This window comes from Centruroides sculpturatus, unplaced genomic scaffold, assembly GCF_000671375.1.
Source record: "Centruroides sculpturatus isolate CEXI.00-Female unplaced genomic scaffold, Cexi_2.0 scaffold307, whole genome shotgun sequence".
Lineage (NCBI taxonomy): Eukaryota > Metazoa > Arthropoda > Arachnida > Scorpiones > Buthidae > Centruroides > Centruroides sculpturatus.
The window spans coordinates 132,370-158,775 of record NW_019384520.1 but is presented as its reverse complement, the minus strand read 5'-3'; the positions used below and the strand labels follow the sequence as shown (position 1 = coordinate 158,775).

General features: G+C 31.1%; 1 protein-coding gene and 1 long non-coding RNA gene across 2 annotated transcripts in view; both read right to left on the bottom strand.

The window, feature by feature from the left end:
• The window catches only part of LOC111622719 (probable 28S rRNA (cytosine(4447)-C(5))-methyltransferase), a 79,158-nt gene that overhangs the window by 16,996 nt on the left and 35,756 nt on the right, over positions 1-26,406 (bottom strand). Inside the window, 4 exon segments of the mRNA XM_023365139.1 lie at positions 16,191-16,330; positions 16,417-16,557; positions 19,628-19,715; positions 22,568-22,722. Coding sequence (XP_023220907.1) covers positions 16,191-16,330; positions 16,417-16,557; positions 19,628-19,715; positions 22,568-22,722 — 524 coding nt within the window.
• LOC111622720 lies at positions 22,721-26,246 on the bottom strand. Its single transcript, XR_002756322.1, has 3 exons — positions 26,159-26,246; positions 22,949-23,089; positions 22,721-22,862 (listed from the first exon to the last, which is right to left on the bottom strand). It is a non-coding gene; the product is annotated as an uncharacterized LOC111622720 (long non-coding RNA).

Sequence of the window (26,406 nt, the reverse complement as noted above, 5' to 3'; positions counted from 1 at the left end):
TGATTCAATACCTACATATTCCGCTTATATTTCTTGGTGTTGGAAGTAAACCTATTATTATCGAAACACAAAATTAAGATATACTTTTTGTTATTTATGAAATATTGTATAATCACCGACTTTCAATATCAAAGATAGATACAGTCTGTTTCAAAATTATAAACACACCCAACTTTTTTCAATAACAAAAACATTAACAATTGTAATGTATTTATTATATTAGTATGTTGTTTACAACATCAATTTAAACATTTTCTGAAAGTTTTAGAGCAATCTGACAATTACAAAAAAAATTATCACAGATTTTCAATTTTTGAGTGTTTCAAAAATATAAACACAGGTGTATAAAATTAGTATAATAATTTTTTTATTAATTATTGGTTTAATTAGTTGTCACCAGAAGGGAGTATAACTCATTACTAAAAACATAATGCCAATTTTAAATGGTTTTTTTGTGATTTAAACCAATGCCTTGTGGAAAAACACTAACAGAGTTGGAAATATGTGAAATTTACCAACAAAAAGGATCAGGACAATCTCTAAGACAAATTTTGGCAGCTATAAATAGATTCACATGTGTGAAAAATGTGTTAACTTAGGGTGAATATTATGGCAGAAATAAGTGATGTGGAAGGCCTAAACTCCTTACACCTAGAAATAAAAAAAAGGTTTTTCAGCTACTGACAGTCAACAAGTTGTCTGTCAGAGAAGCAGCATCAACATTGCCAACTGCAGTTTTACCAGCAACTATATGGAGATGTATGCATAATCATAAAAATGCCAAATTTCCAAAAATGGCTGCCAAACCAAAATTAACACAATTGCACAAAACAGCTAGATTAAAGTGAGCCAAAGACAAAATGACATGGAAAGAGGAGTGGAAATGAATAGTCTTTTCAGATGAAAAAAAGTGGAATTTGGATGGACCTGACAGTTATAGTTACTCTCGATCTAAATTCCGTTTTCTCCAAAATTGTGTTAAAAATAAGCTTTTACCACAGTATTTATAGAAGGTAGAATGAATTCAGAAAAGTATCAAGAACTGTTGTATCAAAATTTAATAACTTTTGGATTACTTATTGGGAGAGACAACTGGCAATTACAACAGGATAATGCTGTCATTCACACAAAGTCAACTAAAAATTGGTTTGCTGAAAAAAAATTAATGTAACTGATTGGCCATCATGTGATGGAGCCCTGATATGAACCCAATAGAAAATGTTTGGGGCATTATGAACTGTCTTGTTTATGGCCAAAACAGAAAATACAATACTGTAAATGAACTGAAATTAGCTATCATGGATTGTTTGAAAAATATTAAACAAGAACAATTTCAAAAACTAGTAAAATGTATGCCTGATAGAGTATTTGAACTAATTAAATCAAATGGTGGATTTACAAAATATTGAAATGTCACAAATCTTTTTTTTGTGCACAAGTGTTTATACTTTTGAAACAATCAAAAATTGAAAATCTGTGATAATTTTTTTTGTAATTGTCAGATTGCTCTAAAAATTTCAGAAAATGTTTAAATTNCTTTCACTTGCAGATATTCAATTTTGCTACACAGGCAGGGTAATGCAGTCCTTTAGGACAATATCACCATAGTTAGGAGAGTCCACAACCAGCCCTAGCCAAATTTTTGGAAATGCTGGAGATATATAAGTATGGTGTACAAAAGAGTGCATAAACTATAGTAGGGGTCCCCAAAGTGGTCGATATCGACCCCTTGGGGTCAATAAGAGTTCTCCAGGGGTCGATTAATACATGAGGGTCGAAAGGGAGTCGATTAATACCAAACAGGATCAATTAAACTGTCTAGGAAAAAAATAGAATATTCCAATAAAAATTTGAAATACGGATATGCTCAATAACATTACTGACTAAAGTTATAACTAGGGTAGTCAGTAATGTTATGGCTAGGCTAATGTTAGATAATAATGTTAGTGGCGTAGGCTAAGGCGAAACTCTTCGCCTTAGCCTACGCCACTTTAAGCATGTGTTACTCTGTTTCCACGCATCTGGCCACTGTACTAGTGTTGCAAACATGTTATGAACTCTAATAGTTTATTATACACAGACATACGTTGCACTGTTACACTCTAGTAGGGTTGACACTCTAAGTATTTTATATCTAAATGTAGCTATTTTGTCCTTTACAGAGAAAATATTGTAATATATCGAAAATCATTAATATAGTACAAAAGCGTTTGCAAGAAAAACGTTACAATTGTTCAAGCTCGAAAAATCATTATGGCCTTCCAAGTAAAAACGGAGCTATTTAAATCTTCACTGGCACGATCTGATTTTAAATATTTTTCAAACTTGCAAATACTAAAAGAAAATGAAAATATAATCTCCATATAAACCGGGGAGGAGACGAAAGAAAGAAAGAAAATGAAAAAATTTCCGACCGTGATTTGGAGATATATATTAAGCATATTGATAAATTAAGAGAAGACTTTAAAGCACGTTTCGAAGAATTGGAGAATATTGCATGTTCCTGAGTGGTTTGCTAATCCATTTGATGTAAAAGTAGATAATGAAGGTAGTGAACCTGGGTTAGAAAATGAACTGAGTGAAATATGTGTAAATTTGGAAGCTAAAGCATTGTTTAAAAATAAAAACCTCAGTGAATTTTGGAGCAATAACAATATTGCCCTAAATATCCCAAGCTCAGAGCAGAAGCCGAACCTTTCTTACTTGCATTCCCAACTTCATACATAGTTGAAGCTAGTTTTAGCCATGCAAATGCAATTTTGACAAAACAGAGAAACAGATTGAAATTGGAAAACTGTGGTGATTTGCGACTATAACTTACCAATTTTCAACTGCATATCAATAATCTTGCTGTTTCTCTTCAGACTCATCCATCCCACTAATATCAACTATTTTAATAAAAAGGCATGTCAACATATTTTTAAGGAATTCAGTAGTAGTCGCAAAATGACAGTAAGAGGTTTTTCATCCAATATAACTTATGTTTTCAAAGATAAGTGTGTACAGTATTTTACGTATTATGACACGTACAGTTTAAGAACTATAGGCAAATTTCCATCTATCCATAATTTGCTATTATTTTTTAAGATCATAAATCAGTGAAAAAGATCTCCTTTTTCTGTTAATGTTATTGGATGTATTTTATAAGATATGGGAACTATATTCTTTTGTTGGGTTGTTATGCAGCTTTTTATCGCTTAACATTAGAAATGCAAAAATGATTTAATGTTTTTGTTAAATACTTAATCTGGGGTCGATAAGAAGGCAAATATTCTATAAAGGGGTCGACAGGATAAAAAGTTTGGGGACCCCTAAACTATAGGGAGTGTAAGAACCTGTCCAAGGCATGATGGCTTTTATACCACTAGATTATCTTACAGTCACAATTCTGTATTCCAACCAAAACATCAAGGTTATATAAATATACAAATAGTCACATAACATTGATGTTTTGTTATTTATCCATATTATTGTTAGTATAGTTTTTATATGTTATTGTCACTTATTTAATTTTCAAAAAGTAAATGGTTTTGGTTACTTTAACTAGCCATTTTTGGGTTTGAACTACCTGTAAATAATGGAGTCCAGAATTATTTCAAAATTATTCATTTATTTTAATGTGAATTTGTAATATGATATATTTTATATGGAATGCGCGATACATTCAAATTATTTTAAACCAAATCTGAAACCCGATATATATTATTAATGCCAAAGTGAGGCTTCTGAAAAGGTTAGGAAGTGTATACCATGTGAAAGAATGGGGAGGCGAAGTGATCATTTTTCGAAGGATAGAGGCTGCTATTCTTATCAGGTTGCAATTAGCCGATATAAATTAGGAATTGATTATGGTTAGTCGAGAAAATCTTATATTAAAAGTAGCACAGATAAATTTGCAGCAGAATAAGTTGGTTCCTGATGAAGTAGCCTTGTATATAGATAGTAAGGAACCTGATGTATTGTTGGTTCAAGAACCATATGTTTTTCGAGGTAAAGTTAGGGGTTTCGGACATAGAACAAAAGTTGTCCAAAGTTTTGATAAAACACCATGGGCAGCTATAATAGTTTGCAATGATTCCTGATTGGTAATGCATCTTTTGCAGTACTCCTCGGGTAATTGTGTTGTGGCACAATTTACTAGGGAGGAGTTAAGTATTTATTTGGTTAGTATGTATTTTTCCCCTAGCGGAGATATTTTGGAGTCAATAGCAGAATTAGATTGAGTATTGACGGCTTTATCTGGGTGTCGAGTTATAATAGGGGTTGATGCAAATTCAAAGTCCCCTTTATGGGGAAGTCCTATATTGGATACTCGTGGTGAGCATTTAATGGCAGTTTTAGGTCAATGGGGTTTTACTGTTTTGAATGAGCAAACTGATGTTCCAACGTTTTGTTCATCTAGAGGATCTTCCTTTGTGGATGTCGTGGCGTATTCTCCTTCGTTACAGGGATTAGTTGGTGAGTGTATTGTCACCCATGAATATACGGTATCGGATCATGCGATGATATCATATGTTGTAGATTTTGGAATGTCTTTAAAGATGGATGATTACAGTTTTTTCTTTACGAAAAAGAATGTTAATTGGGACATGTTTTCGAGTATAGTTTCATCATATTTAAATAGGAATAGGGTGCTTGCTTTACAGAATAGGACAGACGTTATACGATTGTGTAATGTGATTCATGGTGCATTTGATTGAGCTATTTTTGTGATGTCTCGCAGGGCAAAGAAGTGTTGCTTTAGGAAAAGGTGGTGGTCGTTAGAGCTTAATACTTTAAAGAAGAAGGTTTATCGATTAAGAAAGGCATTTCAGAGGGAAAATGATTTAATGCTAAAACAAATTAAATTGGAGGAATATCATGTTTGTTATAGAGATTATAAGAATAGGATCAGGATGGCTAAGCAGAGTAGCTGGAGGGATTTTGTAGAATCAACGGCTAATAAGGTTGTTTGGGGTTACATTATAAGATTCTTCGAGAGAAAGTTGCGATGAATAATGTATTGTGTGCGGTTCGGGGTAGGACAGGTTATGCTATTGATTGGAAGGAGGCTGTGAATAACATGTTTCAGGTATTGTTTCCAGATGATGATGAGGAGGGAGATACACAGGTTCAGGCTGATATACGACTACAGAATAAGAAGTACTGTAGTTATAGGAATTCTGAGTTGTTTTCTTTGGAGGAGCTAAGGTATGTTATAGGAAAGCTGAAAGGCAGAAAGGCTCCAGGATATGATAAAGTGACATATCTTATGGTGCGTAAGACTATTTCGGTAATAGGTAGGGAATTATTGCGATTATTTAATTGTTTATTTTTTGGGTATTTTCACTGGAAGTTAGCTAAAGTGGTAATTTTGTTAAAGCATATAGATCGTGATCGAGGTGACCCAAAATCTTATAGACCAGTGTGTTTATTATCAGTAATTGGTAAAATATTTGAACAATTGCTGAAGTTGAGAATTAGGTCCTTATTGCAGGATTATATTGATGATGGTCAGTACGGGTTTAGGGTTGGTCGATCGACAACGGATGCTGTGCGTCAGCTTTGGACGTGGGCACATGAATCTGAGAAAAATTATATGTTGGGTTTATTTTTGGATATATCAGGTGCGTTTGACAATATATGGTGGCCTGCTGTTATGCAGATTCTACGTGCTTTTGGCTGCCCTATGGATTTGTACCGACTGATGTCTGACTATTTTTCGAATAGAGTAGTGCGTTATTCCCATGGTTCAGTTTTTGAAGAAAAGATAGTATCTAAAGGGTGTCCTCAAGGCTCAGTGTTGGGCCCAGAGCTGTGGAACATCGTTTTTAATGATGTTTTGATTAAATTGCGGATAATAGGTTGCCGATTCATTGCATACGCAGATGATTTGGTTGTGGTAATTGAGGGTGATAGTCGTTTACAATTAGAGAATAATAGTAACGAGGTGATGCAAATGGTGGATAAATGGCTTCAGGAATTGAAACTGCAGCTTGCTCCGTCTAAGTCGGAGATGCTGCTTTTGAGGGGTGTCCTCAGTCCGGATTGCCCCCCCAGCGTGCGTGCTGGCACAGCTAGGATTCGTATGGCAAAGACAGTCCGATACCTAGGTGTTAGGTTGGGGACAGGTCTGTCTATAGTAGATCATATAGAGGAAGTTATTACAAGAGCTGTAGCACAGTTTGGGAGACTGCAGGGCCTGTGGGGGTCGGCAGGGTGGGGGCTGCGGTTTCCTGCCTTGTGGACGCTCTATAGGATCCTGTTTGTCTCAATTGTCACTTATGCCGCTGGTGTGTGGGGCGACGCGCTGAGGCCCCCTCATATAAGGAGGTTGTTGCAATCTCAACGTTTGGTATTATTGATATTGACACATGCATATCGCACCACCTCAACCATGGCTCTATAGGTGTTGGCAGGGGAATTGCCCTTGGATTTAGAAGTTAGATACATGTATTATAGGTATCTATTAAAAGCTAAGATTCCATTTAAATTGGGTACTTTAGAATTTCCTGGTGGATGTATTGGATCGGTAGACTCATCAATTAAAAGGTTGATTAGGACACAGTTGATAAAGGAATGGAATGATAGATGGGTGAATAGTGACAAGGGTAGGCAGACATCGGTGTACTTTCCGAGGGTATTGGATAGGGTCTGCATGCAGTGGGTTCAGCCTGACTACTATATGAGCCAAATCTTAACGCTTAACGGGACATGGTGATTTTTACAGTAAGTTGTATACTTTTAAGTTGGCGGATTCTGTATATTGTGAATGTGGTGTGGAGGATACACTTGATCATTTCATGTTTGTGTGTCCATGTCTGGCTGATGTACGTTCGACATGTGCTTATCTATCTGTGGACTATCAGAATGATGTTTCAAAACGTAGGATGGTTTCTGCTGAGCATATATATAAAAGTATTTATAGTACATTGAAATTAATGTTTTTACAGAGAAGTAATTTACGTCGGGTTCGATTTTAAAGAAGAGGATTGGTTTTAGTGATCATTTATGTCTGGTTTTATTATTTACATTTATATATTTTTACATGTTTTAACGTATATTGTTAATTCTCAGACTGTTAGTTGATTTCGGAAATTTTTCTACCGATAAGTCGTATGACAGGTGCGGTAGTTTTTAAAGGACTTTTGGGACGCTTGTATGCCAAATGACTGCCAGTTGAAATTGGGCTACTTTTCCACCATTATTATTAACTAACTTATATTATGTACCATAATTAATTAATTATGGCACCTAACGCTTGTCTCTAATGACAAATTATTTGGAAATTAATTAATAATATTAGCAGAGAAGTGGCCCAATTTAATCTGGCAGTCATTTCGCATATTATTTTAAACCATTGTTCTGGACTCCATTATTTACAGGTAGTTCAAACCTGAAGATGGCTAGTTAAAGTAACCAAAACCGTTTATTTTTTGAAAATTAAATAATGTCTTGGCAACTTTTTTGGTTTTCCTGATCATACTGTCCAGTTGGATAATCCTTTTATTTAATTTTTATTTTAATGATAATCATTTTCAAATTATGAATTTAATTTCGAAAATATTTTATCATATAAAATGATACAAAAATAATGGTATGGCTTGAAACAGATTATTTCTTAATGAAAAATTTGAAATAAATGTGATTTTAGTCAATGAAATGTATTTAAGAAATTATCTTCAGAATAAATTCAAAATGATACAACTTATTATTAATTCAATTTTTGAATGTTGTATAAAAAATATAAATTTAATTAACTAATAAATTATTTTTTTTGACTAAAATATTACATAAAATTCAACTTTAAAATTAGTTTATAATAATTCACTAGTTTAAGAAAATTATTATTATATACTATTTTTATACTTTGAAATATAATTATATAAAATTAATAAAATTTTTAAATTTACCTTAGGAAATTGCCTGCCATCATAACAACTAACAATGCAATTGGTGATACCTAATCGATGTAAATTACCAACAATAGCTTTTGCTCTATCTTTATGAACATCATTTGCAAATATAACCCCAGTGTTTTTCATTACAGCAGCTAAAATAATTATATCAAATATTAATCATTTATTCACAAATTTAAATACAGACAACAATCACACAATCCTCTAAAATTTTTATTACCAATGTGTGTTGTTTTTCCACCTGGTGCTGCACATAAATCCAAAACTCTTTCATTCTCTTGTGGTGCAAGTGCCATTACAGGAAGAAGTGAAGCTGCACCTTGTAATATGTAATGGCCAGCTAAATATTCTGGCGTTGCACCTAAAATTAAAAGTATTTGGTATTTGTATTGATTATATTTTTAAATTCCATACATACATAAAATAAAAAAGAAAGAGAAAAACTGAAATTAGTAAATTTTAAAAATCAGAAATATAACAAAATACGTAAGTGGCATAAGAATATCAGTTTCTATCAGTCTCAGCAATATATATAGTCCGTTTCAAAATTATAAAAAAACCCAACATTTTTCAATAACAACATTAACTATAGTAATGTATTAATTATATTAGTATGTTGTTTACAACATCAATTTAAACATTTTCTGAAAGTTTTAGAGCAATCTGACAATTACAAAAAAAATTATCACAGATTTTCAATTTTTGAGTGTTTCAAAAATATAAACACAGGTGTATAAAATTAGTATAATAATTTTTTTATTAATTATTGGTTTAATTAGTTGTCACCAGAAGGGAGTATAACTCATTACTAAAAACATGGTGCCAATTTTAAATGGTTTTTTTGTGATTTAAACCAATGCCTTGTGGAAAAACACTAACAGAGTTGGAAATATGTGAAATTTACCAACAAAAAGGATCAGGACAATCTCTAAGACAAATTTTGGCAGCTATAAATAGATTCACATGTGTGAAAAATGTGTTAACTTAGGGTGAATATTATGGCAGAAATAAGTGATGTGGAAGGCCTAAACTCCTTACACCTAGAAATAAAAAAAAGGTTTTTCAGCTACTGACAGTCAACAAGTTGTCTGTCAGAGAAGCAGCATCAACATTGCCAACTGCAGTTTTACCAGCAACTATATGGAGATGTATGCATAATCATAAAAATGCCAAATTTCCAAAAATGGCTGCCAAACCAAAATTAACACAATTGCACAAAACAGCTAGATTAAAGTGAGCCAAAGACAAAATGACATGGAAAGAGGAGTGGAAATGAATAGTCTTTTCAGATGAAAAAAAGTGGAATTTGGATGGACCTGACAGTTATAGTTACTCTCGATCTAAATTCCGTTTTCTCCAAAATTGTGTTAAAAATAAGCTTTTACCACAGTATTTATAGAAGGTAGAATGAATTCAGAAAAGTATCAAGAACTGTTGTATCAAAATTTAATAACTTTTGGATTACTTATTGGGAGAGACAACTGGCAATTACAACAGGATAATGCTGTCATTCACACAAAGTCAACTAAAAATTGGTTTGCTGAAAAAAAATTAATGTAACTGATTGGCCATCATGTGATGGAGCCCTGATATGAACCCAATAGAAAATGTTTGGGGCATTATGAACTGTCTTGTTTATGGCCAAAACAGAAAATACAATACTGTAAATGAACTGAAATTAGCTATCATGGATTGTTTGAAAAATATTAAACAAGAACAATTTCAAAAACTAGTAAAATGTATGCCTGATAGAGTATTTGAACTAATTAAATCAAATGGTGGATTTACAAAATATTGAAACGTCACAAATCTTTTTTTTGTGCACAAGTGTTTATACTTTTGAAACAATCAAAAATTGAAAATCTGTGATAATTTTTTTTGTNTTAGTATGTTGTTTACAACATCAATTTAAACATTTTCTGAAAGTTTTAGAGCAATCTGACAATTACAAAAAAAATTATCACAGATTTTCAATTTTTGAGTGTTTCAAAAATATAAACACAGGTGTATAAAATTAGTATAATAATTTTTTTATTAATTATTGGTTTAATTAGTTGTCACCAGAAGGGAGTATAACTCATTACTAAAAACATAATGCCAATTTTAAATGGTTTTTTTGTGATTTAAACCAATGCCTTGTGGAAAAACACTAACAGAGTTGGAAATATGTGAAATTTACCAACAAAAAGGATCAGGACAATCTCTAAGACAAATTTTGGCAGCTATAAATAGATTCACATGTGTGAAAAATGTGTTAACTTAGGGTGAATATTATGGCAGAAATAAGTGATGTGGAAGGCCTAAACTCCTTACACCTAGAAATAAAAAAAAGGTTTTTCAGCTACTGACAGTCAACAAGTTGTCTGTCAGAGAAGCAGCATCAACATTGCCAACTGCAGTTTTACCAGCAACTATATGGAGATGTATGCATAATCATAAAAATGCCAAATTTCCAAAAATGGCTGCCAAACCAAAATTAACACAATTGCACAAAACAGCTAGATTAAAGTGAGCCAAAGACAAAATGACATGGAAAGAGGAGTGGAAACGAATAGTCTTTTCAGATGAAAAAAAGTGGAATTTGGATGGACCTGACAGTTATAGTTACTCTCGATCTAAATTCCGTTTTCTCCAAAATTGTGTTAAAAATAAGCTTTTACCACAGTATTTATAGAAGGTAGAATGAATTCAGAAAAGTATCAAGAACTGTTGTATCAAAATTTAATAACTTTTGGATTACTTATTGGGAGAGACAACTGGCAATTACAACAGGATAATGCTGTCATTCACACAAAGTCAACTAAAAATTGGTTTGCTGAAAAAAAATTAATGTAACTGATTGGCCATCATGTGATGGAGCCCTGATATGAACCCAATAGAAAATGTTTGGGGCATTATGAACTGTCTTGTTTATGGCCAAAACAGAAAATACAATACTGTAAATGAACTGAAATTAGCTATCATGGATTGTTTGAAAAATATTAAACAAGAACAATTTCAAAAACTAGTAAAATGTATGCCTGATAGAGTATTTGAACTAATTAAATCAAATGGTGGATTTACAAAATATTGAAACGTCACAAATCTTTTTTTTGTGCACAAGTGTTTATACTTTTGAAACAATCAAAAATTGAAAATCTGTGATAATTTTTTTTGTAATTGTCAGATTGCTCTAAAAATTTCAGAAAATGTTTAAATTGATGTTGTAAACAATATATTATTATAATAAATACATTACAATTGTTAATGTTTTTGTTACTGAAAAAAGTTGGGTATGTTTATAATTTTGAAATAGACTAATATATGTGTGTGTAGATTGATTGTTAATAGATTAGTTATTCAGTAAAAACAGTTCTATAAAAAAAATATATAGAACTGTTTTTACTATACAAGTATTGATACTATATGGCAATCTATACTTTTTATGCTATCTGTTAGTACAGCATTCCAGTGAAAAGTAGACATGTTTACCCACTTCAAAGAGTCTGATACACTTGCAATTACATCTATTGACAGTTTTTAGACTGAATTTTCTTAAAAAAATTCTGATATCCTAAATCTCAAAAAAGCCAAACATTTCACTATACAGAGTCAGTGTAGTTAAGAACATTGCATCTGCTATTTCTAAACTACATGCACAGTTTATAGAATGCAGGTATCCCTTGATTAATGCAGTTAATTAATCCCTCAATTCTACCACATATATCAAAATTACATTAATTAAATATGATATCTAGGTTGAGTAAAGATGGCTGTCAAAGCCATGTTAATTAAAACTTCTCCCACGTATATAAANAGTCACAATTCTGTATTCCAACCAAAACATCAAGGTTATATAAATATACAAATAGTCACATAACATTGATGTTTTGTTATTTATCCATATTATTGTTAGTATAGTTTTTATATGTTATTGTCACTTATTTAATTTTCAAAAAGTAAATGGTTTTGGTTACTTTAACTAGCCATTTTTGGGTTTGAACTACCTGTAAATAATGGAGTCCAGAATTATTTCAAAATTATTCATTTATTTTAATGTGAATTTGTAATATGATATATTTTATATGGAATGCGCGATACATTCAAATTATTTTAAACCAAATCTGAAACCCGATATATATTATTAATGCCAAAGTGAGGCTTCTGAAAAGGTTAGGAAGTGTATACCATGTGAAAGAATGGGGAGGCGAAGTGATCATTTTTCGAAGGATAGAGGCTGCTATTCTTATCAGGTTGCAATTAGCCGATATAAATTAGGAATTGATTATGGTTAGTCGAGAAAATCTTATATTAAAAGTAGCACAGATAAATTTGCAGCAGAATAAGTTGGTTCCTGATGAAGTAGCCTTGTATATAGATAGTAAGGAACCTGATGTATTGTTGGTTCAAGAACCATATGTTTTTCGAGGTAAAGTTAGGGGTTTCGGACATAGAACAAAAGTTGTCCAAAGTTTTGATAAAACACCATGGGCAGCTATAATAGTTTGCAATGATTCCTGATTGGTAATGCATCTTTTGCAGTACTCCTCGGGTAATTGTGTTGTGGCACAATTTACTAGGGAGGAGTTAAGTATTTATTTGGTTAGTATGTATTTTTCCCCTAGCGGAGATATTTTGGAGTCAATAGCAGAATTAGATTGAGTATTGACGGCTTTATCTGGGTGTCGAGTTATAATAGGGGTTGATGCAAATTCAAAGTCCCCTTTATGGGGAAGTCCTATATTGGATACTCGTGGTGAGCATTTAATGGCAGTTTTAGGTCAATGGGGTTTTACTGTTTTGAATGAGCAAACTGATGTTCCAACGTTTTGTTCATCTAGAGGATCTTCCTTTGTGGATGTCGTGGCGTATTCTCCTTCGTTACAGGGATTAGTTGGTGAGTGTATTGTCACCCATGAATATACGGTATCGGATCATGCGATGATATCATATGTTGTAGATTTTGGAATGTCTTTAAAGATGGATGATTACAGTTTTTTCTTTACGAAAAAGAATGTTAATTGGGACATGTTTTCGAGTATAGTTTCATCATATTTAAATAGGAATAGGGTGCTTGCTTTACAGAATAGGACAGACGTTATACGATTGTGTAATGTGATTCATGGTGCATTTGATTGAGCTATTTTTGTGATGTCTCGCAGGGCAAAGAAGTGTTGCTTTAGGAAAAGGTGGTGGTCGTTAGAGCTTAATACTTTAAAGAAGAAGGTTTATCGATTAAGAAAGGCATTTCAGAGGGAAAATGATTTAATGCTAAAACAAATTAAATTGGAGGAATATCATGTTTGTTATAGAGATTATAAGAATAGGATCAGGATGGCTAAGCAGAGTAGCTGGAGGGATTTTGTAGAATCAACGGCTAATAAGGTTGTTTGGGGTTACATTATAAGATTCTTCGAGAGAAAGTTGCGATGAATAATGTATTGTGTGCGGTTCGGGGTAGGACAGGTTATGCTATTGATTGGAAGGAGGCTGTGAATAACATGTTTCAGGTATTGTTTCCAGATGATGATGAGGAGGGAGATACACAGGTTCAGGCTGATATACGACTACAGAATAAGAAGTACTGTAGTTATAGGAATTCTGAGTTGTTTTCTTTGGAGGAGCTAAGGTATGTTATAGGAAAGCTGAAAGGCAGAAAGGCTCCAGGATATGATAAAGTGACATATCTTATGGTGCGTAAGACTATTTCGGTAATAGGTAGGGAATTATTGCGATTATTTAATTGTTTATTTTTTGGGTATTTTCACTGGAAGTTAGCTAAAGTGGTAATTTTGTTAAAGCATATAGATCGTGATCGAGGTGACCCAAAATCTTATAGACCAGTGTGTTTATTATCAGTAATTGGTAAAATATTTGAACAATTGCTGAAGTTGAGAATTAGGTCCTTATTGCAGGATTATATTGATGATGGTCAGTACGGGTTTAGGGTTGGTCGATCGACAACGGATGCTGTGCGTCAGCTTTGGACGTGGGCACATGAATCTGAGAAAAATTATATGTTGGGTTTATTTTTGGATATATCAGGTGCGTTTGACAATATATGGTGGCCTGCTGTTATGCAGATTCTACGTGCTTTTGGCTGCCCTATGGATTTGTACCGACTGATGTCTGACTATTTTTCGAATAGAGTAGTGCGTTATTCCCATGGTTCAGTTTTTGAAGAAAAGATAGTATCTAAAGGGTGTCCTCAAGGCTCAGTGTTGGGCCCAGAGCTGTGGAACATCGTTTTTAATGATGTTTTGATTAAATTGCGGATAATAGGTTGCCGATTCATTGCATACGCAGATGATTTGGTTGTGGTAATTGAGGGTGATAGTCGTTTACAATTAGAGAATAATAGTAACGAGGTGATGCAAATGGTGGATAAATGGCTTCAGGAATTGAAACTGCAGCTTGCTCCGTCTAAGTCGGAGATGCTGCTTTTGAGGGGTGTCCTCAGTCCGGATTGCCCCCCCAGCGTGCGTGCTGGCACAGCTAGGATTCGTATGGCAAAGACAGTCCGATACCTAGGTGTTAGGTTGGGGACAGGTCTGTCTATAGTAGATCATATAGAGGAAGTTATTACAAGAGCTGTAGCACAGTTTGGGAGACTGCAGGGCCTGTGGGGGTCGGCAGGGTGGGGGCTGCGGTTTCCTGCCTTGTGGACGCTCTATAGGATCCTGTTTGTCTCAATTGTCACTTATGCCGCTGGTGTGTGGGGCGACGCGCTGAGGCCCCCTCATATAAGGAGGTTGTTGCAATCTCAACGTTTGGTATTATTGATATTGACACATGCATATCGCACCACCTCAACCATGGCTCTATAGGTGTTGGCAGGGGAATTGCCCTTGGATTTAGAAGTTAGATACATGTATTATAGGTATCTATTAAAAGCTAAGATTCCATTTAAATTGGGTACTTTAGAATTTCCTGGTGGATGTATTGGATCGGTAGACTCATCAATTAAAAGGTTGATTAGGACACAGTTGATAAAGGAATGGAATGATAGATGGGTGAATAGTGACAAGGGTAGGCAGACATCGGTGTACTTTCCGAGGGTATTGGATAGGGTCTGCATGCAGTGGGTTCAGCCTGACTACTATATGAGCCAAATCTTAACGCTTAACGGGACATGGTGATTTTTACAGTAAGTTGTATACTTTTAAGTTGGCGGATTCTGTATATTGTGAATGTGGTGTGGAGGATACACTTGATCATTTCATGTTTGTGTGTCCATGTCTGGCTGATGTACGTTCGACATGTGCTTATCTATCTGTGGACTATCAGAATGATGTTTCAAAACGTAGGATGGTTTCTGCTGAGCATATATATAAAAGTATTTATAGTACATTGAAATTAATGTTTTTACAGAGAAGTAATTTACGTCGGGTTCGATTTTAAAGAAGAGGATTGGTTTTAGTGATCATTTATGTCTGGTTTTATTATTTACATTTATATATTTTTACATGTTTTAACGTATATTGTTAATTCTCAGACTGTTAGTTGATTTCGGAAATTTTTCTACCGATAAGTCGTATGACAGGTGCGGTAGTTTTTAAAGGACTTTTGGGACGCTTGTATGCCAAATGACTGCCAGTTGAAATTGGGCTACTTTTCCACCATTATTATTAACTAACTTATATTATGTACCATAATTAATTAATTATGGCATCTAACGCTTGTCTCTAATGACAAATTATTTGGAAATTAATTAATAATATTAGCAGAGAAGTGGCCCAATTTAATCTGGCAGTCATTTTGCATATTATTTTAAACCATTGTTCTGGACTCCATTATTTACAGGTAGTTCAAACCTGAAGATGGCTAGTTAAAGTAACCAAAACCGTTTATTTTTTGAAAATTAAATAATGGCTTGGCAACTCTTTTGGTTTTCCTGATCATACTGTCCAGTTGGATAATCCTTTTATTTAATTTTTATTTTAATGATAATAATTTTCAAATTATAAATTTAATTTCAAAAATATTTTATCATATAAAATGATACAAAAATAATGGTATGGCTTGAAACAGATTATTTCTTAATGAAAAATTTGAAATAAATGTGATTTTAGTCAATGAAATGTATTTATGAAATTATCTTCAGAATAAATTCAAAATGATACAACTTATTGAATGTTGTATAAAAAATATAAATTTAATTAACTAATAAATTATTTTTTTTGACTAAAATATTATATAAAATTCAACTTTAAAATTAGTTTATAATAATTCACTAGTTTAAAAAAATTATTATTATATACTATTTTTATACTTTGAAATATTATATAAAATTAATAAAATTTTTAAATTTACCTTAGGAAACTGCCTGCCATCATAACAACTAACAATGCAATTGGTGATACCTAATCGATGTAAATTACCAACAATAGCTTTTGCTCTATCTTTATGAACATCATTTGCAAATATAACCCCAGTGTTTTTCATTACAGCAGCTAAAATAATTATATCAAATATTAATCATTTATTCACAAATTTAAATACAGACAACAATCACACAATCCTCTAAAATTTTTATTACCAATGTGTGTTGTTTTTCCACCTGGTGCTGCACATAAATCCAAAACTCTTTCATTCTCTTGTGGTGCAAGTGCCATTACAGGAAGAAGTGAAGCTGCACCTTGTAATATGTAATGGCCAGCTAAATATTCTGGCGTTGCACCTAAAATTAAAAGTATTTGGTATTTGTATTGATTATATTTTTAAATTCCATACATACATAAAATAAAAAAGAAAGAGAAAAACTGAAATTAGTAAATTTTAAAAATCAGAAATATAACAAAATACGTAAGTGGCATAAGAATATCAGTTTCTATCAGTCTCAGCAATATATATAGTCCGTTTCAAAATTATAAAAAAACCCAACATTTTTCAATAACAACATTAACTATAGTAATGTATTAATTATATTAGTATGTTGTTTACAACATCAATTTAAACATTTTCTGAAAGTTTTAGAGCAATCTGACAATTACAAAAAAAATTATCACAGATTTTCAATTTTTGAGTGTTTCAAAAATATAAACACAGGTGTATAAAATTAGTATAATAATTTTTTTATTAATTATTGGTTTAATTAGTTGTCACCAGAAGGGAGTATAACTCATTACTAAAAACATGGTGCCAATTTTAAATGGTTTTTTTGTGATTTAAACCAATGCCTTGTGGAAAAACACTAACAGAGTTGGAAATATGTGAAATTTACCAACAAAAAGGATCAGGACAATCTCTAAGACAAATTTTGGCAGCTATAAATAGATTCACATGTGTGAAAAATGTGTTAACTTAGGGTGAATATTATGGCAGAAATAAGTGATGTGGAAGGCCTAAACTCCTTACACCTAGAAATAAAAAAAAGGTTTTTCAGCTACTGACAGTCAACAAGTTGTCTGTCAGAGAAGCAGCATCAACATTGCCAACTGCAGTTTTACCAGCAACTATATGGAGATGTATGCATAATCATAAAAATGCCAAATTTCCAAAAATGGCTGCCAAACCAAAATTAACAAATTGCACAAAACAGCTAGATTAAAGTGAGCCAAAGACAAGATGACATGGAAAGAGGAGTGGAAACGAATAGTCTTTTCAGATGAAAAAAAGTGGAATTTGGATGGACCTGACAGTTATAGTTACTCTCGATCTAAATTCCGTTTTCTCCAAAATTGTGTTAAAAATAAGCTTTTACCACAGTATTTATAGAAGGTAGAATGAATTCAGAAAAGTATCAAGAACTGTTGTATCAAAATTTAATAACTTTTGGATTACTTATTGGGAGAGACAACTGGCAATTACAACAGGATAATGCTGTCATTCACACAAAGTCAACTAAAAATTGGTTTGCTGAAAAAAAATTAATGTAACTGATTGGCCATCATGTGATGGAGCCCTGATATGAACCCAATAGAAAATGTTTGGGGCATTATGAACTGTCTTGTTTATGGCCAAAACAGAAAATACAATACTGTAAATGAACTGAAATTAGCTATCATGGATTGTTTGAAAAATATTAAACAAGAACAATTTCAAAAACTAGTAAAATGTATGCCTGATAGAGTATTTGAACTAATTAAATCAAATGGTGGATTTACAAAATATTGAAACGTCACAAATCTTTTTTTTGTGCACAAGTGTTTATACTTTTGAAACAATCAAAAATTGAAAATCTGTGATAATTTTTTTTGTAATTGTCAGATTGCTCTAAAAATTTCAGAAAATGTTTAAATTGATGTTGTAAACAATATATTATTATAATAAATACATTACAATTGTTAATGTTTTTGTTACTGAAAAAAGTTGGGTATGTTTATAATTTTGAAATAGACTAATATATGTGTGTGTAGATTGATTGTTAATAGATTAGTTATTCAGTAAAAACAGTTCTATAAAAAAAATATATAGAACTGTTTTTACTATACAAGTATTGATACTATATGGCAATCTATACTTTTTATGCTATCTGTTAGTACAGCATTCCAGTGAAAAGTAGACATGTTTACCCACTTCAAAGAGTCTGATACACTTGCAATTACATCTATTGACAGTTTTTAGACTGAATTTTCTTAAAAAAAATTCTGATATCCTAAATCTCAAAAAAGCCAAACATTTCACTATACAGAGTCAGTGTAGTTAAGAACATTGCATCTGCTATTTCTAAACCACATGCACAGTTTATAGAATGCAGGTATCCCTTGATTAATGCAGTTAATTAATCCCTCAATTCTACCACATATATCAAAATTACATTAATTAAATATGATATCTAGGTTGAGTAAAGATGGCTGTCAAAGCCATGTTAATTAAAACTTCTCCCACGTATATAAAGGGATTGCCATAATTCATTCCACATATTAATCAAATCCCACATTAATCAAAACCATGTTAAGCAAGTGATACCTGTATAGTACTGTTGATTTACAATAATAAAATATATTTTTAAAATATGATTTTATTACTGTCTATATTATTTAAATTTCAATCCCAAAATTTCTCACAAATATCAAACCAGAAGATTGCACATGCAATTTGTCATTTTCTATTATGGCAAAAAACTGTGTACATGATAAAGCAGGTAGGACAAAAAACAAAGAGGACTACAAAAAAACACAGATTTTTGAAAGTGAGGCAATGTGAAAAAATATTCAAAGATGGTAACATTTTCTTCTTAACCACAATTTAATTTTAATATAATTTATATAAATGTATTACAACAGTTTTTTAAAAATACTAATGCAAAAAACAGGTATACCTGCAAGAATATCATCAATTTGAACTGAAAACTTGAACATTTGAAGAAAAAATGAAAAAATTATCATTACATAATAAGGGATAAAATCTAAAAATATTAACTTTTTGAAAACTTTTTGTTTATAACTTGACAGTTTTTTATTCTAGAAATTTTTAGATTTGAATAAATCATTTTAAAGATATGGAGAATTTTTAAACTTTGCAATTATGTAGTTTGTTGTATTCCATGTGTTCAAAAAAAAAAAATGAAAAAAAATAAACAAACAATGAAAAAGCACTTCAAAACTTTTTTAATAATATAAAAACTGTATATTTGAATAAAAAAATTGTAAAAAATAAAATAAACATTAAATAATCAATAATTGTTTAATAATCAAACATTAAATTTAACAATTTTTAATCTGGATTATATTATCATGCTAGTAATAAATATATAGTATGCTTGTTTAAAAACAAAATCATTCAAATAATCTGTATACAGATCTTACCTATTGGAACTTGGGAATCATAAATAACTAATCCGACTTTAGTCCATTTTCCAACTGGATCTAAATTTACTCCTCGATTTATTAAAGCCTAATAATCAAAACATAATTTTATGAACATGTGACATAACATAAAGACAATTTTTTATTACTAAAAATAATTGATATGTGAATTATGAGTTTGAAAATCATCTAATTTATTTTGTAATAGACTATATCCTTATATTCAGATAAATAATGAAAATTTCCTAAAGCAAAGGATGAAAAAGTACAGATGGCTTTTGAACATAATGTAAAGGTCCTAAAAGTGTAAATGAAAGTCAAAGATCCAAAAGTTGAACAACAGGACTGCATGCTAAAAATAGTAATTCCATTCCCAGAGAGCTAAGAAGAAAAGTTATAAAATCTCTTATTAAGATATTCAGATTTTCACAAAAAAAAAAAAAAATAAAATTTTTCTGTTTAAGTATGATATTAAGTGATTCTGAATCAAAAACTCTATGACAGTTGACATAAAGAACCAATTAATATACAAACAAACTGCTGAATTATTTGTCAGAGCAAGGCAAAGTCGAGTGACAACTAGACTTGACTTCATGCATTTCTTGTCAACATTATAACTCTAGAATGAGTTGTCCAATCTTGATGAAATTTTCTAGGAAAACTCATCATCACTCAATGATGAACTGATTAAAATTTCAACTCTCAAAAATGACCCATTTCTGTAGAACTGGAGATAGGGGTCAAAACAAAGGTCGCATTTTTCTACAGTATTAGAGGTCAAAGTGAGCTGACTAAGGCTACGTCCTACGTGGCAGAGTCTATTTATCGAGCCTATTTATCCAGAGATGAACTTGATCAGTTCCAAATGGCAGTAGAGCTATATCAAACAAACAAGCAAGTTAAACAAAGCAACAAAGACTACTTGCAGTCAACTTGGTGCCCTGTTGCTTATATAGCATCTAAAAACACTCCAGATATTACCTTGCCTTCGTCCAAAGATGACTCAGCTCTCGGTCTCTCCAAGTATTTGAATCTCTCAGTTAATGCCAGAATCATGCCGAGAGTCAACTTATGGGTGCAAGGAGGTCTCATCAATGGTTCACTAGGAACTATATGCTATATTATATATGCTCCTAATGCTTGCCCTCCAGCTCTTCCTGTGTTTATTTTAGTGGAATTCGATAGCTATCAGGCACCTTTCATCTTTGGTAATCTGTTTCCAATAATCCTCAAAGCATGCTCTTTGAATGATAGCAGTATATTGTGATCTCGTAGACAATTTCCCCTTACCTTACTTGATGATTATACATAAATCACAGGGATTAACTCTTCCAAAAATCAAAATAGATATAGGTAAAACAGAGATAGCTATCAGTCATACCCATGATGCATTCAGTTGAGTGAAAAAAAATAACTGACAGTATTTTTAAACAGTTACAGTAAACATCGCTATGAGTCAATCTGTAAGTCCAAGGCCCTTAGTGATAAACAGAATTTCATGATACGTTGGCATAGCAATTAATTAATGGCTTATTCTGACCTTATAGTTGTACCTTTAAATGATACAACAGAAATCAAATATATTGTTGAAAACGAATGATTCTTTCTTTGTTTTTTCCCTCGTAATCTAGAAAATAAAGATGCAAACAGCCTTGCTCCGACTACATGGTGATACAGCGTTACATAACTAGTTATTAAACTGTAACAAGACTAATTTAATGACTATATGTAAAGCAATTTGGCTATAGGTAGGCTGCTATATGGCAGTTTGTTTGGGCGTTAGTAATTGAATCAGATTGATGTATATGTCATTATGTAAAAAACTGAACAAACCTAAGCCCAATTTCCTTTTACATTAATATTGCATTATTGCAATGGCCTCAGATAATAATATCATCAGTCTTCTCCTGTAGCCAGAACAAGAGTTCAAAAATGTTCAATTGGCTCCAATACAAAAAAAAAATTATAATTTTTCTTTTTAGCTAATCAGTTGATAATTATCAACTGATTAGCTAAAAGACCATGAGGTTCAAATTTCAGACAGATAAGAGGGAGAAGAGATATGACTAGTGCTGGATTATTTAAGTCCTTTCTTGTTATTGTTGTGAGCCTCTGAGACAATATCAAATTGTCAACAAAACTTTCAGCAAATATCTAAAACTTTCTTTGTGATGTACCTCATTGATACTCCACTAAACTTTTTAACTGATTTGTATCAGTGTCAGGACATTCATAAATCACACATCCTAACTACATGTTAGAGACAGACAAATGACCAGCCAAATGGGTTAAGAAGTCAACTTACTGTTCTGGAAAACCAGAAACAAATTTGAATAGGTCAGAAAAAACTTAGAGTACAATCTAATACAATGTTTTTTCTCTTATGAATCTGTATATGCAGGGTGTAAGAATTTTATGTAAAATTAAATATTTTTAACTCTGATATTGAGCTTTATTACTTTCTATGAGGATGCATGCAACATTCACCTTACACTAAGATGTATCATTCTATTATAAACTGAACTTTAGACAAGCCAACCAATCAGACCTGACCATAATTTAAACACAAAACCTGACATTCTTTTTTATAAGGAACATGTTATAATTAAAAAAAAAAACATTTAATATTTAAAATATTAAAAGTTTGGATTAAACAGAAAACAAACAATAAAAATTAATTTTCACAAATGATTATGCTATATCAAAATCAAAACTGAAAACTGCCTTTGCACAATAGCTCAAAACTTTTGTTACCTGAAAATACACAAAAGTCTAAATTCAGCATACCACTACCACAAGCATTTTAGGTTATCAAATTTTTATGAAAGAGTAAACTTCCCGAAAGTTAAACTTGCTTCATCCTTAATTCTAAGCAGAGTTAATAAAATAATAATATGCTATTTCATTAATAAACAACAAAAATAAACAATGAAAAATTACTTGAGCAAGATCCCGCCTTCTGGTTTTTAATGTATTTGTTCTAATAGTAACAGGCCTCTGAACTTCATTTGCCTCCAAAACTTCTAATAACTAAATAAATAAAAATANTTATACTTTGAAATATTATATAAAATTAATAAAATTTTTAAATTTACCTTAGGAAACTGCCTGCCATCATAACAACTAACAATGCAATTGGTGATACCTAATCGATGTAAATTACCAACAATAGCTTTTGCTCTATCTTTATGAACATCATTTGCAAATATAACCCCAGTGTTTTTCATTATAGCAGCTAAAATAATTATATCAAATATTAATCATTTATTCACAAATTTAAATACAGACAACAATCGCACAATCCTCTAAAATTTTTATTACCAATGTGTGTTGTTTTTCCACCTGGTGCTGCACATAAATCCAAAACTCTTTCATTCTCTTGTGGTGCAAGTGCCATTACAGGAAGAAGTGAAGCTGCACCTTGTAATATGTAATGGCCAGCTAAATATTCTGGCGTTGCACCTAAAATTAAAAGTTTTTGGTATTTGTATTGATTATATTTTTAAATTCCATAAATACATAAAATAAAAAAGAAAGAGAAAAACTGAAATTAGTAAATTTTAAAAATCAGAAATATAACAAAATACGTAAGTGGCATAAGAATATCAGTTTCTATCAGTCTCAGCAATATATATAGTCCGTTTCAAAATTATAAAAAAACCCAACATTTTTCAATAACAACATTAACTATAGTAATGTATTAATTATATTAGTATGTTGTTTACAACATCAATTTAAACATTTTCTGAAAGTTTTAGAGCAATCTGACAATTACAAAAAAAATTATCACAGATTTTCAATTTTTGAGTGTTTCAAAAATATAAACACAGGTGTATAAAATTAGTATAATAATTTTTTTATTAATTATTGGTTTAATTAGTTGTCACCAGAAGGGAGTATAACTCATTACTAAAAACATGGTGCCAATTTTAAATGGTTTTTTTGTGATTTAAACCAATGCCTTGTGGAAAAACACTAACAGAGTTGGAAATATGTGAAATTTACCAACAAAAAGGATCAGGACAATCTCTAAGACAAATTTTGGCAGCTATAAATAGATTCACATGTGTGAAAAATGTGTTAACTTAGGGTGAATATTATGGCAGAAATAAGTGATGTGGAAGGCCTAAACTCCTTACACCTAGAAATAAAAAAAAGGTTTTTCAGCTACTGACAGTCAACAAGTTGTCTGTCAGAGAAGCAGCATCAACATTGCCAACTGCAGTTTTACCAGCAACTATATGGAGATGTATGCATAATCATAAAAATGCCAAATTTCCAAAAATGGCTGCCAAACCAAAATTAACACAATTGCACAAAACAGCTAGATTAAAGTGAGCCAAAGACAAAATGACATGGAAAGAGGAGTGGAAATGAATAGTCTTTTCAGATGAAAAAAAGTGGAATTTGGATGGACCTGACAGTTATAGTTACTCTCGATCTAAATTCCGTTTTCTCCAAAATTGTGTTAAAAATAAGCTTTTACCACAGTATTTATAGAAGGTAGAATGAATTCAGAAAAGTATCAAGAACTGTTGTATCAAAATTTAATAACTTTTGGATTACTTATTGGGAGAGACAACTGGCAATTACAACAGGATAATGCTGTCATTCACACAAAGTCAACTAAAAATTGGTTTGCTGAAAAAAAATTAATGTAACTGATTGGCCATCATGTGATGGAGCCCTGATATGAACCCAATAGAAAATGTTTGGGGCATTATGAACTGTCTTGTTTATGGCCAAAACAGAAAATACAATACTGTAAATGAACTGAAATTAGCTATCATGGATTGTTTGAAAAATATTAAACAAGAACAATTTCAAAAACTAGTAAAATGTATGCCTGATAGAGTATTTGAACTAATTAAATCAAATGGTGGATTTACAAAATATTGAAATGTCACAAATCTTTTTTTTGTGCACAAGTGTTTATACTTTTGAAACAATCAAAAATTGAAAATCTGTGATAATTTTTTTTGTAATTGTCAGATTGCTCTAAAAATTTCAGAAAATGTTTAAATTGATGTTGTAAACAATATATTATTATAATAAATACATTACAATTGTTAATGTTTTTGTTACTGAAAAAAGTTGGGTATGTTTATAATTTTGAAATAGACTAATATATGTGTGTGTAGATTGATTGTTAATAGATTAGTTATTCAGTAAAAACAGTTCTATAAAAAAAATATATAGAACTGTTTTTACTATACAAGTATTGATACTATATGGCAATCTATACTTTTTATGCTATCTGTTAGTACAGCATTCCAGTGAAAAGTAGACATGTTTACCCACTTCAAAGAGTCTGATACACTTGCAATTACATCTATTGACAGTTTTTAGACTGAATTTTCTTAAAAAAAATTCTGATATCCTAAATCTCAAAAAAGCCAAACATTTCACTATACAGAGTCAGTGTAGTTAAGAACATTGCATCTGCTATTTCTAAACCACATGCACAGTTTATAGAATGCAGGTATCCCTTGATTAATGCAGTTAATTAATCCCTCAATTCTACCACATATATCAAAATTACATTAATTAAATATGATATCTAGGTTGAGTAAAGATGGCTGTCAAAGCCATGTTAATTAAAACTTCTCCCACGTATATAAAAGGATTGCCATAATTCATTCCACATATTAATCAAATCCCACATTAATCAAAACCATGTTAAGCAAGTGATACCTGTATAGTACTGTTGATTTACAATAATAAAATATATTTTTAAAATATGATTTTATTACTGTCTATATTATTTAAATTTCAATCCCAAAATTTCTCACAAATATCAAACCAGAAGATTGCACACGCAATTTGTCATTTTCTATTATGGCAAAAAACTGTGTACATGATAAAGCAGGTAGGACAAAAAACAAAGAGGACTACAAAAAAACATAGATTTTTGAAAGTGAGGCAATGTGAAAAAATATTCAAAGATGGTAACATTTTCTTCTTAACCACAATTTAATTTTAATAATTTATATAAATGTATTACAACAGTTTTTTAAAAATACTAATGCAAAAAACAGGTATACCTGCAAGAATATCATCAATTTGAACTGAAAACTTGAACATTTGAAGAAAAAATGAAAAAATTATCATTACATAATAAGGGATAAAATCTAAAAATATTAACTTTTTGAAAACTTTTTGTTTATAACTTGACAGTTTTTTATTCTAGAAATTTTTAGATTTGAATAAATCATTTTAAAGATATGGAGAATTTTTAAACTTTGCAATTATGTAGTTTGTTGTATTCCATGTGTTCAAAAAAAAAAAACGAAAAAAAATAAACAAACAATGAAAAAGCACTTCAAAACTTTTTTAATAATATAAAAACTGTATATTTGAATAAAAAAATTGTAAAAAATAAAATAAACATTAAATAATCAATAATTGTTTAATAATCAAACATTAAATTTAACAATTTTTAATCTGGATTATATTATCATGCTAGTAATAAATATACAGTATGCTTGTTTAAAAATAAAATCATTCAAATAATCTGTATACAGATCTTACCTATTGGAACTTGGGAATCATAAATAACTAATCCGACTTTAGTCCATTTTCCAACTGGATCTAAATTTACTCCTCGATTTATTAAAGCCTAATAATCAAAACATAATTTTATGAACATGTGACATAACATAAAGATAATTTTTTATTACTAAAAATAATTGATATGTGAATTATGAGTTTGAAAATCATCTAAATTATTTTGTAATAGACTATATCTTTATATTCAGATAAATAATGAAAATTTCCTA